This window comes from Staurois parvus, unplaced genomic scaffold (genome assembly GCF_062004578.1).
Source record: "Staurois parvus isolate SC_StPar_1 unplaced genomic scaffold, SC_StPar_1.0 ptg002093l, whole genome shotgun sequence".
NCBI lineage: Eukaryota > Metazoa > Chordata > Amphibia > Anura > Ranidae > Staurois > Staurois parvus.
The window spans coordinates 173-16,389 of NW_028319889.1; the positions used below are offsets into that span (position 1 = coordinate 173).

Genomic DNA, 16,217 nt, shown 5'->3' on the forward strand with positions numbered 1-16,217 from the left:
GACCCCCAGTCAGTGTTGGATGGAGGGGAAGGGGTGAGACCCCTGTCAGTGTTAGATGGAGGGGGGAGGGGTGAGACCCCCAGTCAGTGTTGGATGGAGGGGGAGGGATGAGACCCCCTGTCAGTGTTGGATGGAGGGAGGAGGCGTGAGACCCCTGTCAGTGTTAGATGGAGGGGGGGAGGGGTGAGACCCCCAGTCAGTGTTGGATGGAGGGGAAGGGGTGAGACCCCCTGTCAGTGTTGGATGGAGGAGGAGGGATGAGACCCCCTGTCAGTGTTGGATGGAGGGGGAGGGATGAGACCCCCTGTCAGTGTTGGATGGAGGGGGGAGGAGTGGGACCCCTGTCAGTGTTGGATGGAGGGGGGGGGTGAGACCCCCTGTCAGTGTTGGATGGAGGAGGAGGGATGAGACCCCCTGTCAGTGTTGGATGGAGGGGGGGTGAGACCCCCTGTCAGTGTTGGATGGAGGGGGGGGTGAGACCCCCTGTCAGTGTTGGATGGAGGAGGAGGGATGAGACCCCCTGTCAGTGTTGGATGGAGGAGGAGGGATGAGACCCCCTGTCAGTGTTGGATGGAGGGGGAGGGATGAGACCCCCTGTCAGTGTTGGATGGAGGGGGGAGGAGTGGGACCCCTGTCAGTGTTGGATGGAGGGGGGGTGAGACCCCTGTCAGTGTTGGATGGAGGAGGAGGGATGAGACCCCCTGTCAGTGTTGGATGGAGGGGAGGGATGAGACACCCTGTCAGTGTTGGATGGAGGGGGGAGGAGTGGGACCCCTGTCAGTGTTGGATGGAGGGGGGGGGTGAGACCCCTGTCAGTGTTGGATGGAGGGGGGAGGGAAATCTCCCTAATGGGTCAGGAAGTGAGGGGAAGTCTTCCTAATGGGACACAGATGGCAAAAAAAAAATACACTGACAGGGGTTCTAACCCTCCTTACTGTATCCAAAATGAGAAAACAAACCGTTTCCCTTGCGTTGTAGTGTAATCGTTGTGAATTCCGTCCTCGGGTCTCTTTTCTCTCTGCAGGCGGAGAACCTTCTCCTGGACTCCGAAGCCAATATAAAGATCGCAGACTTTGGCTTCAGCAATGAGTTTACTCCGGGAGGCAAGCTGGACACGTTCTGTGGAAGTCCTCCATATGCGGCTCCGGAGCTCTTCCAGGGAAAGAGGTATAACGGGCCTGAGGTGGATGTCTGGAGCCTGGGGGTCATCCTCTACACCCTGGTCAGCGGGTCCCTTCCCTTCGATGGACAGAACCTTAAGGTACACGTCTGTGGCTGCTACAAGGTATCATTGATGGTGACAATAACTGGAGCCAAGTCTGCCTCCCCTCCAACCCAACCCCCTGTACCTACCTCGCCATGATGCTGGATGCAGGGATTTCCTTCTCCTGGATGCACCATGTAGGGATCTCCTCCACCCCTTCCTCCAGGATGCTCCATGCAGGGATCTCCTCCACCCCTTCCTCCAGGATGCTCCATGTAGGGATCTCCTTCACCCCTTCCTCCAGGATGCTCCATGTAGGGATCTCCTTCACCCCTTCCTCCAGGATGCATCATGCAGGGACCTCCTTCCTTTCCTTCAGGATGCCCCATTCAGAGGTCTCCTTCCTTTCCTCTAGGAAGTTCCATGCAGGGATATTCTTCTGGTTTTCCTTGGAATGCTTTATATGGGGATCTCCTTCAACCTGCCTCTAGAATCATCCATGAAAGGATCTCCTCCCTTTCCTCAAGGATTCTCCATGCAGGGATCTCCTCCACCCCTTCCTCCAGGATGCTCCATGTAGGGATCTCCTTCACCCCTTCCTTCAGGATGCATCATGCAGGGACCTCCTTCCTTTCCTTCAGGATGCCCCATGCAGGGATCTTCTTCCTTTCCTTCAGGATGCTCCATGCAGGGATCTCCTCCACCCCTTCCTCCAGGATGCATCATGTAGGGATCTCCTTCACTCCTTCCTCCAGGATGCTCCATGTAGAGATCTCCTTCACCCCTTCCTTCAGGATGCATCATGCAGGGACCTCCTTCCTTTCCTTCAGGATGCCCCATGCAGGGATCTTCTTCCTTTCCTTCAGGATGCTCCATGCAGGGATCTCCTCTGCCTTTCCTCTAGGAAGCTCCATGCAGGGATATTCTTCTGGTTTTCCTTGGAATGCTTTATATGGGGATCTCCTTCAACCTGCCTCTAGAATCATCCATGAAAGGATCTCCTCCCTTTCCTCAAGGATTCTCCATGCAGGGATCTCCTTCTCCCTTTCCTCTAAGATGATCTATGTTTGTGGGATCTCCTCTCTTTCCTCCGTTATGCTTCATGCAGGGATCTCCTTCTCCCTTTCCCTCAGGATATTCCATGCATGGATCTCTTTATTTTCCTCCAGGATGCATCATGCAGGGATCTCCTTCACCCCTTCCTCCAGGATGCATCATGCAGGGATCTCCTTCACCCCTTCCTCCAGGATGCACCAAGCAGGGATCTCCTTCCTTTCCTTCAGGATGCCCCATGCAGGGATATACTTAACCCTTTCCTCTAAGATGATCTATGTTGGTGGGATCTCCTCTCTTTCCTCCATTATGCTCCATGCAGGGATCTCCTTCTTCCTTTCCCTCAGGATATTCCATGCAGTGATCTCCTTATTTTCCTCCAGAATGCATCAAGAAGGGATCTCTTTCTCCATTTCCTCAGGATGCTTCATGCAGGGATCTCCTTTGCCCCTTCCTCCATAATGCTCCATGCAGGGATCTCCTCTCCATTTCCTTAGGAAGCTCCATGCAGGGATATTCTTCTGTTTATCCTTGGGATGCTCTATATGGAGATCTCATTCAAATTTCCTCTAGAATCTTCCATGCAGGGATCTCCTCCCTTTCCTCAAAGATTCTCCATGCAGGGATCTCCTTCTCCCTTTCCTTCAGGATGCTCCATGCGGGGATATACTTAACCCTTTCCTCCAGGATGTTCCATGCAGGGATCTCCTTGCTTTCCTCTAGGATTCTTTATGCAGGGATCTCCTTCTCTCTTTCAACAAGATGCTCCATGCAGGGATCTCCTTCCCCCTTCCTCCAGGATGCATCATGCAGGGACCTTCTTCCTTTCCTTCAGGATGCTCCATGCAGGGATCTCCTCTCCCTTTCCTCTAGGAAGCTCCATGCAGGGATATTCTTCTGTTTTTCCTTGGGATGCTCTATATTGGGATCTCCTTCAACCTTTCCTTCAGGATTCTCCATGCAGGGATATACTTAACCCTTTCCTCTAGGATGATCTATGTTGGTGGGATCTCCTCTCTTTCCTCCATTATGCTCCATGCAGGGATCTCCTTCTTCCTTTCCCTCAGGATATTCCATGCAGTGATCTCCTTATTTTCTTCCGGAATGCATCATACAGGAATCTCCTTCTCCATTTCCTTAGGATGCTTCATGCAGGGATCTCCTTATTTTCCTCCAGGATGCACCATGCAGGGATCTCCTTCCTTTCCTCCAGGATGCTGTATGGAGGGATCTCCTTCACCCCCTTTCTCCAGGATGCTCCATGCTGGTGGGACCTCCTCCCTTTCCTCAAGGATGCTCCATGCAGGGATCTCCTTCTCTCTTTTCTCCAGGATGTTCCATGCAGGGATCTCCTTCTCTCTTTTCTCCAGGATGTTCCATGCAGGGATCTCCTTCTCCCTTTCCTCCATGATGCTCCATGCAGGGATCTCTTCTCTCTCCCCATGCAGGGATCCCCTCTCCCTGTCCCCCAGGATGTTACAGGCGGGGATCTCTTTCTCCCTCTTGCTCTCCCAGATCCTAAGATCCAAGAAGTTGGTACATTTAAAGTGTATGTAACCCCAAAACGTTTCTAGTTGTAGATAGAGTGGTAAGGGGTTTGTTAGAAGCCCTGTTAGTTTTTTTTGGTGCCCCCCCTAGAAAAAGTTCACCATCTCCTGGTCCTGGTGACCATTGTCTTGGTACAGGAAGGGATGGGAAATCCAATGTCACAGGAACTGAAGGGGAGGATAAATCTTCCAGTGGGGACACCTGTTCCAGTGTCAACCCTCTAGGAGGGGATTTTCCTTCTCTTTTGAAATATCTCCTGTTACTTCCTGTTGTGTCTCTGGGACAGGAAGTGAAGGAAGATCTCCAATGGGAGATACACATAAAAAGAAAACCTGATGGGGTCTTAACCATTCCATAGTCCATCCAAGACTAAAACAAGGGAATGAATGGGTGTAGTGAGAGCTTCTGTTTCAGGATGTACATGTCCCCCCCGGTCCACGCTGTGATTGGGTCACCATGTCTCTGGTCTCTATTCCCAGGAACTGAGGGAGAGAGTCCTCCGCGGTAAATACAGAGTCCCCTTCTACATGAGTACGGACTGTGAGAGCGTCCTACGGCGATTCCTGGTGCTGAATCCTAGCAAGAGATGTACTCTGGAGGTAACCCCGTTTGCTCTGTCCATCTGTCTGTCCATCCGCTGGTCTGTCTGTCTGTCTGTCCATCTGTCTGTCTGTCTGTCCATCTGTCTGTCCATCTGTCTCTCCATCTGTCTGTCTGTCCATCTGTCTGTCCGTCCATCTGTCTGTCCGTCCATCTGTCTGTCTGTCCATCTGTCTGTCTGTCCATCTGTCTGTCCATCTGTCTGTCTGTCCATCTGTCTGTCTGTCCATCTGTCTGTCTGTCCATCTGTCTGTCCATCTGTCTGTCTGTCCATCTGTCCGTCCATCTGTCCGTCCATCTGTCTGTCCGTACCTCCGTCTGTCTGTCTGTCCGTCAGTTTGTCCCTCGGTCTGTCCGTCTGTCTGTCCGTCAGTCTGTCCCTCGGTCTGTCCGTCAGTCTGTCCCTCGGTCTGTCCGTCAGTCTGTCCCTCCGCCTCTCCCTCGGTCTGTCCCTCGGTCTGTCTGTCTGTCCATCTGTCTGTCCATCTGTCTGTCCGTCCACTTGTCTGTCCGTACCTCCGTCTGTCTGTCTGTCCGTCAGTTTGTCCCTCGGTCTGTCCGTCAGTCTGTCCCTCGGTCTGTCCGTCAGTCTGTCCCTCGGTCTGTCCGTCAGTCTGTCCCTCGGTCTGTCCCTCGGTCTGTCCGTCTGTCCGTCCCTCCGCTTCTCCCTCGGTCTGTCCCTCGGTCTGTCCGTCTGTCCGTCCCTCCGCCTCTCCCTCGGTCTGTCCGTCAGTCTGTCCATCAGTCTGTGCCTCCGTCTGTCCGTCAGTCTGTCCCTCGGTCTGTCCCTCGGTCTGTCCGTCTGTCCGTCCCTCCGCTTCTCCCTCGGTCTGTCCCTCGGTCTGTCCGTCTGTCCGTCCCTCCGCCATTCCCTCGGTCTGTCCGTCAGTCTGTCCATCAGTCTGTGCCTCCGTCTGTCCGTCAGTCTGTCCCTCGGTCTGTCCGTCAGTCTGTCCCTCCGCCTCTCCCTCGGTCTGTCCCTCGGTCTGTCCGTCTGTCCGTCCCTCCGCCTCTCCCTCGGTCTGTCCGTCTGTCCGTCCCTCCGCCTCTCCCTCGGTCTGTCCCTCGGTCTGCCTGTCTGTCCATCTGTCTGTCCATCTGTCTGTCCGTCCACTTGTCTGTCCGTACCTCCGTCTGTCTGTCTGTCCGTCAGTTTGTCCCTCGGTCTGTCCGTCAGTCTGTCCCTCGGTCTGTCCATCAGTCTGTCCCTCGGTCTGTCCGTCAGTCTGTCCCTCGGTCTGTCCGTCTGTCCGTCTGTCCGTCCCTCCGCCTCTCCCTCGGTCTGTCCGTCAGTCTGTCCATCAGTCTGTGCCTCCGTCTGTCCGTCAGTCTGTCCCTCGGTCTGTCCGTCTGTCCCTCGGTCTGTCTATCCGTCAGTCTGTCCATCTGTCTGTCTGTCCCTCGGTCTGTCTATCTGTCTGTCCCTCGGTCTGTCCATCTGTCTGTCTGTCCCTCGGTCTGTCCATCTGTCTGTCTGTCCGTCAGTCTGTCCCTCTGTCTGTCTGTCCGTCTGTGTGTCATCACGGCCCCGCATTCTCCCGGCTGACTCTCTGCTCCTCTCGCAGCAAATCATGAACGACAAATGGATGAACATCGGATTTGACAGCGACGATCTGAAGCCTTACAAGGAGCCAGAAGAGGACCACGCCGACCCCAAGCGTATCGGTGAGATGGAAGGCGGAACTCCTCCAACATATCCTTCATCCTCCTCTACATGTCTCTGCAACACGGATCCCGCCCACATCACACGTGTGCCATTTGTCACACATCGAAATGTGGGCGAACTTTCCGTTATTCGAATTTCTGAATTACAATAGTAACACATTTCTACAAATCAGAAATAAAAAAAATAAAACTAATTATCCAAATTCACAAATTAAAATATATTCCAATCATTACAGTAAGGTAGAACATTGAAATAAAAAGATGAATCCTACTTAGGCTGCTGAACAGAATAGAATGAAACCGATTAGAATATAATAAGATAGAAAATAAACCAGAATGGAACAGAAAAGAATGGAATAGAAGAAAATAGAATAGAATAGAAAATACAAGAATAGAATAGGATAAAAAAAGAAAAGAATAGACTATAAAAGAATAGAACAGAAAATAATACAACAGAATAGAAAAGAACAAAATAAAATATAATAGAATATAAAGGATTGAATAGAAAAGAAAATAATAGAATAAAGTAGAATAGAATATAAAGGATTGAATAGAATAAAATAGAATAGAATATAAAGGATTAAATATAAATAGAATACAAGAGAATATAAAAGAATAGAATAGATTAGAATAGAATGAAACAAAATTAATATAGCCGTCTTTCCAATTTTGAATCAATTTGAAAATAGAGAATTCCAACAACGAATATGAGGAAACTAAATTATTAACGAACAAATTGGAAACAAATTTTTGCGTCCTGCACATCTCTAGTCCACACTACACTTGGGGCCACAGGGGCCACTTCCTCAGGTTCCCACAAGCAGGGAGGCATGTGACAGACTGTACATAAAGCACGCAGGGATGAAGGAGCCGGTCATGTTGGAACGTTGGATTGGGGAAGATGCTGATCTAAGTAGCTCTTGTGGTGTTGGGACGATTCTTGGGTCAGGACGTTGTAGTTGAGGAAGGTGGTGGGACGATTCTTGGGTCAGGACGTTGTAGTAGAGGAGGGTGGTGGGACAATTCTTGGGTCAGGACGTTGTAGTAGAGGAGGGTGGTGGGACGATTCTTGGGTCAGGACGTTGTAGTAGAGAAGGGTGGTGGGACGATTCTTGGGTCAGGATGTTGTAGTTGAGGAGGGTGGTGGGACGATTCTTGGGTCACGACGTTGTAGTTGAGGAAGGTGGTGGGACGATTCTTGGGTCAGGACGTTGTAGTAGAGGAAGGTGGTGGGACGATTCTTGGGTCAGGACGTTGTAGTAGAGGAGGGTGGTGGGACGATTCTTGGGTCAGGATGTTGTAGTAAAGGAGGGTGGTGGGACGATTCTTGGGTCAGGACGTTGTAGTAAAGGAGGGTGGTGGGACGATTCTTGGGTCACGACGTTGTAGTTGAGGAAGGTGGTGGGACGATCCTTGGGTCAGGACGTTGTAGTAGAGGAGGGTGGTGGGACGATCCTTGGGTCAGGACGTTGTAGTAGAGGAGGGTGGTGGGACGATTCTTGGGTCAGGACGTTGTAGTAGAGGAAGGTGGTGGGACGATTCTTGGGTCAGGACGTTGTAGTAGAGGAAGGTGGTGGGACGATTCTTGGGTCAGGATGTTGTAGTTGAGGAAGGTGGTGGGACGATTCTTGGGTCACGACGTTGTAGTTGAGGAAGGTGGTGGGACGATCCTTGGGTCAGGACGTTGTAGTAGAGGAGGGTGGTGGTACGATTCTTTGGTCAGGATGTTGTAGTAAAGGAGGGTGGTGGGACGATTCTTGGGTCACGACGTTGTAGTTGAGGAAGGTGGTGGGACGATCCTTGGGTCAGGACGTTGTAGTAGAGGAGGGTGGTGGGACGATTCTTGGGTCAGGACGTTGTAGTAGAGGAGGGTGGTGGGACGATTCTTGGGTCAGGACATTGTAGTAGAGGAAGGTGGTGGGACGATTCTTGGGTCAGGACGTTGTAGTAGAGGAAGGTGGTGGGACGATTCTTGGGTCACGACGTTGTAGTTGAGGAAGGTGGTGGGACGATCCTTGGGTCAGGACGTTGTAGTAGAGGAGGGTGGTGGGACGATTCTTGGGTCAGGACATTGTAGTAGAGGAAGGTGGTGGGACGATTCTTGGGTCAGGACGTTGTAGTAGAGGAAGGTGGTGGGACGATTCTTGGGTCACGACGTTGTAGTTGAGGAAGGTGGTGGGACGATCCTTGGGTCAGGACGTTGTAGTAGAGGAGGATGGTGGGACGATTCTTGGGTCAGGACGTTGTAGTAGAGGAGGGTGGTGGGACGATTCTTGGGTCAGGACATTGTAGTAGAGGAAGGTGGTGGGACGATTCTTGGGTCAGGACGTTGTAGTAGAGGAAGGTGGTGGGACGATTCTTGGGTCAGGACGTTGTAGTTGAGGAAGGTGGTGGGACGATTCTTGGGTCAGGACGTTGTAGTTGAGGAAGGTGGTGGGACGATTCTTGGGTCAGGCCGTTGTAGTTGAGGAAGGTGGTGGGACGATCCTTGGGTCAGGATGTTGTAGTAGAGGAAGGTGGTGGGACGATCCTTGGGTCAGGAAGTTGTAGTAGAGGAAGGTAGTGGGACGATTCTTGGGTCAGGACGTTGTGGTAGAGGAAGGTGGTGGGACAATTCTTGGGTCAGGCCGTTGTAGTAGAGGAAGGTGGTGGGACGATTCTTGGGTCAGGACGTTGTAGTAGAGGAAGGTGGTGGGACAATTCTTGGGTCAGGACGTTGTAGTTGAGGAAGGTGGTGGGACGATTCTTGGGTCAGGACATTGTAGTAGAGGAAGGTGGTGGGACGATCCTTGGGTCAGGACGTTGTAGTACAGGAAGGTGGTGGGACGATTCTTGGGTCAGGACGTTGTAGTAGAGGAGGGTGGTGGGACGATTCTTGGGTCAGTACGTTGTAGTAGAGGAAGGTGGTGGGACGATTCTTGGGTCAGGACGTTGTAGTAGAGGAAGGTGGTGGGACAATTCTTGGGTCAGGACGTTGTAGTTGAGGAAGGTGGTGGGACGATTCTTGGGTCAGGATGTTGTAGTTGAGGAAGGTGGTGGGACGATTCTTGGGTCAGGACGTTGTGGTAGAGGAAGGTGGTGGGACAATTCTTGGGTCAGGACGTTGTAGTAGAGGAAGGTGGTGGGACGATTCTTGGGTCAGGACATTGTAGTACAGGAAGGTGGTGGGACGATCCTTGGGTCAGGACGTTGTAGTACAGGAAGGTGGTGGGACGATTCTTGGGTCAGGACGTTGTAGTAGAGGAGGGTGGTGGGACGATTCTTGGGTCAGTACGTTGTAGTAGAGGAAGGTGGTGGGACGATCCTTGGGTCAGGATGTTGTAGTAGAGGAAGGTGGTGGGACGATTCTTGGGTCAGGATGTTGTAGTTGAGGAAGGTGGTGGGACGATTCTTGGGTCAGGACGTTGTAGTAGAGGAAGGTGGTGGGACGATTCTTGGGTCAGGACGTTGTAGTTGAGGAAGGTGGTGGGACGATTCTTGGGTCAGGATGTTGTAGTTGAGGAAGGTGGTGGGACGATTCTTGGGTCAGGACGTTGTGGTAGAGGAAGGTGGTGGGACAATTCTTGGGTCAGGACATTGTAGTAGAGGAAGGTGGTGGGACGATTCTTGGGTCAGGACGTTGTAGTAGAGGAAGGTGGTGGGACAATTCTTGGGTCAGGACGTTGTAGTTGAGGAAGGTGGTGGGACGATTCTTGGGTCAGGACGTTGTAGTTGAGGAAGGTGGTGGGACGATTCTTGGGTCAGGACGTTGTGGTAGAGGAAGGTGGTGGGACAATTCTTGGGTCAGGACGTTGTAGTAGAGGAAGGTGGTGGGACGATTCTTGGGTCAGGACATTGTAGTACAGGAAGGTGGTGGGACGATCCTTGGGTCAGGACGTTGTAGTACAGGAAGGTGGTGGGACGATTCTTGGGTCAGGACGTTGTAGTAGAGGAGGGTGGTGGGACGATTCTTGGGTCAGTACGTTGTAGTAGAGGAAGGTGGTGGGACGATCCTTGGGTCAGGATGTTGTAGTAGAGGAAGGTGGTGGGACGATTCTTGGGTCAGGATGTTGTAGTTGAGGAAGGTGGTGGGACGATTCTTGGGTCAGGACGTTGTAGTGAAGGAAGGTGGTGGGACGATTCTTGGGTCAGGACGTTGTAGTAGAGGAAGGTGGTGGGACGATCCTTGGGTCAGGACATGGTAGTAGAGGAAGGTGGTGGGACGATTCTTGGGTCAGGACGTTGTAGTAGAGGAAGGTGGTGGGACGATTCTTGGGTCAGGACGTTGTAGTAGAGGAGGGTGGTGGGACGATTCTTGGGTCAGGACGTTGTAGTAGAGGAAGGTGGTGGGACGATTCTTGGGTCAGGATGTTGTAGTAGAGGAAGGTGGTGGGACGATTCTTGGGTCAGGACGTTGTAGTAGAGGAAGGTGGTGGGACGATCCTTGGGTCAGGATGTTGTAGTAGAGGAAGGTGGTGGGACGATTCTTGGGTCAGGACGTTGTAGTAGAGGAAGGTGGTGGGACGATTCTTGGGTCAGGACGTTGTAGTAGAGGAAGGTGGTGGGACGATTCTTGGGTCAGGACGTGGTAGTAAAGGAGGGTGATGGGACAATTCTTGGGTCAGGACGTTGTAGTAAAGGAGGGTGGTGGGACGATTCTTGGGTCAGGACGTTGTAGTAGAGGAAGGTGGTGGGACGATTCTTGGGTCAGGACGTTGTAGTTGAGGAAGGTGGTGGGACGATTCTTGGGTCAGGACGTTGTAGTAGAGGAGGGTGGTGGGACGATCCTTGGGTCAGGAAGTTGTAGTAGAGGAAGGTGGTGGGACGATTCTTGGGTCAGGACGTTGTAGTAGAGGAAGGTGGTGGGACGATTCTTGGGTCATGATGTTGTAGTAGCAGAAGGTGGTGGGACGATTCTTGGGTCAGGGCGTTGTAGTAGAGGAAGGTGGCGGGACGATTCTTGGGTCAGGTCGTTGTAGTAGTGGAAGGTGGTGGGACGATTCTTGGGTCAGGACGTTGTAGTTGAGGAAGGTGGCGGAACGATTCTTGGGTCAGGACGTTGTAATAGAGGAAGGTGTTGGGACGATTCTTGGGTCAGGATGTTGTAATAGATTAAGGTGGTGGGACGATTTTTGGGTCAGGATGTTGTAGTTGAGGAAGGTGGTGGGACGATTCTTGGGTCAGGACATTGTAGTAGAGGAAGGTGGTGGGACGATTCTTGGGTCAGGATGTTGTAGTTGAGGAAGGTGGTGGGACGATTCTTGGGTCAGGACGTTGTAGTGAAGGAAGGTGGTGGGACGATTCTTGGGTCAGGACGTTGTAGTAAAGGAGGGTGGTGGGACGATTCTTGGGTCAGGACGTTGTAGTAAAGGAGGGTGGTGGGTCGATTCTTGGGTCAGGACGTTGTAGTAAAGGAGGGTGGTGGGTCGATTCTTGGGTCACGACGTTGTAGTAGAGGAGGGTGGTGGGACGATTCTTGAGTCAGGACGTTGTAGTAGGGGAAGGTGGTGGGACGATCCTTGGGTCAGGACGTTGTAGTAGAGGATTGTGGTGGGACGATTCTTGGGTCAGGACGTTGTGGTAGAGGAAGGTGGTGGGACGATTCTTGGGTCAGGACGTTGTAGTTGAGGAAGGTGGTGGGACGATTCTTGGGTCAAGAAGTTGTAGTAGAGGAAGGTGGTGGGACAATTCTTGGGTCAGGACGTTGTAGTAAAGGAGGGTGGTGGGACGATTCTTGGGTCATGATGTTGTAGTAGCAGAAGGTGGTGGGACGATTCTTGGGTCAGGACGTTGTAGTAGAGGAAGGTGGCGGGACGATTCTTGGGTCAGGTCGTTGTAGTAGTGGAAGGTTGTGGGACGATTCTTGGGTCAGGACGTTGTAGTTGAGGAAGGTGGCGGAACGATTCTTGGGTCAGGACGTTGTAATAGAGGAAGGTGGTGGGACGATTCTTGGGTCAGGACGTTGTAGTTGAGGAAGGTGGTGGGACGATTCTTGGGTCAGGACGTTGTAGTAGAGGAAGGTGGTGGGACGATTCTTGGGTCAGGATGTTGTAGTAGAGGAAGGTGGTGGGACGATTCTTGGGTCAGGACGTTGTAGTAAAGGAGGGTGGTGGGACGATTCTTGGGTCAGGACGTTGTAGTAGAGGAAGGTGGTGGGACGATTCTTGGGTCAGGCTGTTGTAGTTGAGGAAGGTGTTGGGACGATTCTTGGGTCAGGACGTTGTAGTAGAGGAGGGTGGTGGGACGATTCTTGGGTCAGGACGTTGTAGTAGAGGAGGGTGGTGGGACGATTCTTGGGTCAGCACGTTGTAGTAGAGGAGGGTGGTGGGACGATTCTTGAGTCAGGACGTTGTAGTAGAGGAAGGTGGTGGGGCGATTCTTGGGTCAGGACGTTGTAGTTGAGGAAGTTGCTGGGAGAATAGCTGGGCTGGATCTGACCAGAACTTCTCTGTATAGTGGACCTCCTGCCTACAGAACATGCAACAAAGGGAACCCTGAAGGTGAGGGACTGGGGTCCCCAGGGTCAGCCAAGAACAGAATTTAAGTCTACAAAGGGCACCATATCACAAAACTGGGCAACCAACCATCAGAAGAACCTTCGCAGCCGATTAATCTAAGGTTTTGCTCAGACACGGGTGAGAGTGGTGGAGGGGGCGGGGCAGAATTTAGGTAGGAGTATGTCTGTATGTTGCGATGATCGGAATGACAGGTTAGCTCATGTTGGTGAACATATGAAACATCATTGGTCCCGAATCTTCAGGAAGAAAAGAGATTACGGTCCAGCCAGCTCAGTGATCATCCTTCTCTTTTCCAGAGATCATGTTGGACATGGGCTACTCCCGGGAGGAGATCAAAGATGCTCTCAGCTCCAATAAGTATAATGAGGTGATGGCCACTTACCTCCTGCTGGGGAGGAAACCAGAGGTGAGACAGTCCCGTCTTTTCACTGTCCCTAAACTAGCATTCATGATGGACAACCCCCCATCCCCCAATCTTTCTTCCTCTATCATGACCCTCAATCACCCCCATCTCTCTTCTATGATGTCTCTCAGTCCCCCCATCTCTATTCTTCTATGGTGTCCCTCACCCCCCCCCCCCATCTCTCTTCTATGATGTCCTTCAGTCCCCCCATCTCTCTTCTTCTATAATGTCCCTCAGCCACCCCCCCCCCGCCTCTCTTCTTCTATGATGTCTCTCAGTCACCCCCCCATCTCTGTTCTTCTATGAAGTTCCTCAGTCCCCCCATCTCTCTTCTTCTATGATGTCCCTCAGCCACCCCCCCCCCCTCCTCTCTTCTTCTATGATGTCCCTCAGTCACCCCCCCCATCTCTGTTCTTCTATGAAGTTCCTCAGTCCCCCCATCTCTCTTCTTCTATGGTGTCCCTCAATCTTCCCATCTCTGTTCTTCTATGATGTTCCTCAGTCCCCCCCATCTCTGTTCTTCTATGATGTCCCTCAGTCACCCCCCCCATCTCTGTTCTTCTATGAAGTTCCTCAGTCCCCCCATCTCTCTTCTTCTATGGTGTCCCTCAATCTTCCCATCTCTGTTCTTCTATGATGTTCCTCAGTCCCCCCCCATCTCTGTTCTTCTATGATGTCCCTCAGTCCCCCCAATCTCTCTTCTTCTTTGGACATCCCTCAGTCCCCCCATCACTCTTCTTTTAACGTCCCTCAGTAACCCTCATCTCTCTTTTTCTTTGGACATCCCTCAGTCCCCCCATCTCTATTCTTCTATGGTGTCCCTCACCCCCCCCCCCATCTCTCTTCTATGATGTCCTTCAGTCCCCCCATCTCTCTTCTTCTATGATGTCCCTCAGCCACCCCCCCCCCCGCCTCTCTTCTTCTATGATGTCTCTCAGTCACCCCCCCATCTCTGTTCTTCTATGAAGTTCCTCAGTCCCCCCATCTCTGTTCTTTTATGTGTCCCTCAACCACCCTACCTCTGTTCTTCTATGGTGTTCCTCAGTCCCCCCCCCCATCTCTGTTCTTCTATGATGTTCCTCAGTTCCCCCATCTCTCTTCTTCTATGGTGTCCCTCAATCTTCCCATCTCTGTTCTTCTATGATGTTCCTCAGTCCCCCCCCATCTCTGTTCTTCTATGATGTCCCTCAGTCACCCCCATCTCTATTCTTCTATGATGTCCCTCAGTCCCCTCTTCTCTCTTTTTCTACGATGTCCCTTGGTAGCCCCATCTCTATTCTTCTATGATGTCCCTCAGCTCCCCATCTCTCTTCTATGATGTCCCTCAGTCCCCTCTTCTCTCTCTTCTATGATGTCCCTCAGTCCCCTCTTCTCTCTTTTTCTATGATGTCCCTCAGTCCCCTCTTCTCTCTTTTGCTACGATGTCCCTTGGTAGCCCCATCTCTATTCTTCTATGATGTCCCTCAGCTCCCCATCTCTATTCTTCTATGACATCCCTCAGTCCCCTCTTCTCTCTTCTTCTATGATGTCCCTCAGCAACCCTCATCTGTCTTCTTCTTTGGACATCCCTCAGTCCCCCCATCACTCTTCTTTTAGTGTCCCTCAGTTCCCCCATGTGTCTGCGTCACATTCTGTCTGTTGCCCATCATCTCATTATTCGCTCTTCTCACCCCGTTTTTGTCCTAAAGAATGAAGGAGGGGAGACTCGTTCGGAGAGCACTCTCTCACTCACTCGGTCCCGGGTGACCTCAGATGTTACCAATGGTGCCACCAAGTCATCATCGACTCACAGCAAAAACCAGCGAGGGTACCAGAGACAGAGGAGGCACAGCGACTTCTGTGAGTTCCGGCCAGGTCTCCTGCCTGTGTTAGTGTTTCAGAAATGGCGGCGTGTCTTATTATTGGGGCAAATGTCCAGTGTGGTCATAGGAGATATATTATTCCGATTGGTGGGGTACATGCAATCTTCCAGCCGCCATATTGTCTGTGTCTGCTTTGTAATGGTAATCCATGGCTTCCCTCCCCCAGGTGGCCCGGCTCCTGTCCCATCACAAGCCAAAAGGAGTCCTCCCGGTGTGGGGGATGATAGTGTGGTTGGGGAGCGTCTTGCCCCCAGGAGGGGTAGTGGATCTGTGAGTGGGGGTAGCAGGCCTCCCCCACCATCTAGCCCCATGGTCAGCCATGCACACAATCCCAACAAGGCAGAAATTCCTGAGCCGCGTAAAGAGGCCCCACCCACAACGGTAAGCGTCCAATCACATTTTAGCTTCTCTGGCTGTGTGGGAGATGATTGGATGATGGTGGATCAGCTGAATGTTGGTCATTGATTGGGTCACTAAATCTAGTGGATGCTTCCCTTGCGGTGTGCGTCTTCCTCATGACCGCCATGTTGTTGTTTCTCAGATGAACACGCCTCCAGGGGTGATGGGCCGGAGGAACACGTATGTTTGTACGGACCGCCACGGCTCAGAGCGCCATTCTCTCCTCCATAATGGAAAAGAAAACAGGTGAATATATTATATGTTATAGTGGAGTGACATCATCATATGACATCACAGTATTACATCACAGTGATGTCAGTGTGTGAGACGCATTGGGAGCTCTGCTGGCAATCTCCAGTACTGATGATACCCCCCCCTTCTCTCTCTCTCCCCCCAGCTCTACGCCCTCTCGCCCTCCTGCCCCGTCACCCTCTACGCAGAGCATTGCGGAGCGCAGCTCCCTCTCCCGGGGTTCCAACGTTCGCAGCACTTTCCATGGTGGCCACGTGAGAGATCGCAGGGGTCAGAATCCACCGCCAAGCTCTCCCACCCACCCCCACGAGGGATTAAACCAGAGCCGGTCCCGGGCCACCTCCAACCTGTTCAGCAAACTGACCTCCAAACTGACTCGCAGGTAAGTGAGCAGAAGGTGGAATCCATCCGTCCTCTGCTCGTCGTACTATCCCACAGAACAGACTGGGAGCCCAGAGAGTCCCGGCGTACGATTCTGGGGTCATCCGGATGGCTGCAGAACACAGAGAGCGCCTGGATATGAACAGTGACGGCTCTGTGTGTACCTGTGTCACCTGTGCTCAGGGTGGTGTCAGGTGTATCCAGGTGTGTGCAGTGTGACAGGTGTGTGCAGTGTGACAGGTGTGTATCCAGGCGTGTGCAGTGTGACAGGCGTGTATCCAGGTGTGTGCAGTGTGACAGGTGTGTGCAGTATGACAGGTGTGTATCCAGGTGTGTGCAGTGTGACAGGTGTG

At 52.2% G+C, this 16,217-nt stretch overlaps 1 protein-coding gene across 1 annotated transcript in view; it reads left to right on the plus strand.

Moving 5' to 3' along the window:
* Positions 1 to 978: 978 nt before the first annotated feature.
* LOC149432823 (MAP/microtubule affinity-regulating kinase 4-like) overlaps positions 979 to 16,217 on the plus strand; it is a gene marked incomplete at its 5' end in the record, with an annotated part of 28,245 nt that continues 13,006 nt past the window's right edge. Inside the window, 8 exons of the mRNA XM_089664902.1 lie at positions 979 to 1,261; positions 4,285 to 4,404; positions 5,971 to 6,070; positions 12,864 to 12,973; positions 14,659 to 14,809; positions 14,999 to 15,213; positions 15,374 to 15,477; positions 15,629 to 15,865. Coding sequence (XP_089521028.1) covers positions 979 to 1,261; positions 4,285 to 4,404; positions 5,971 to 6,070; positions 12,864 to 12,973; positions 14,659 to 14,809; positions 14,999 to 15,213; positions 15,374 to 15,477; positions 15,629 to 15,865 — 1,320 coding nt within the window. The remainder of the gene's footprint in view (positions 1,262 to 4,284; positions 4,405 to 5,970; positions 6,071 to 12,863; positions 12,974 to 14,658; positions 14,810 to 14,998; positions 15,214 to 15,373; positions 15,478 to 15,628; positions 15,866 to 16,217) is intronic.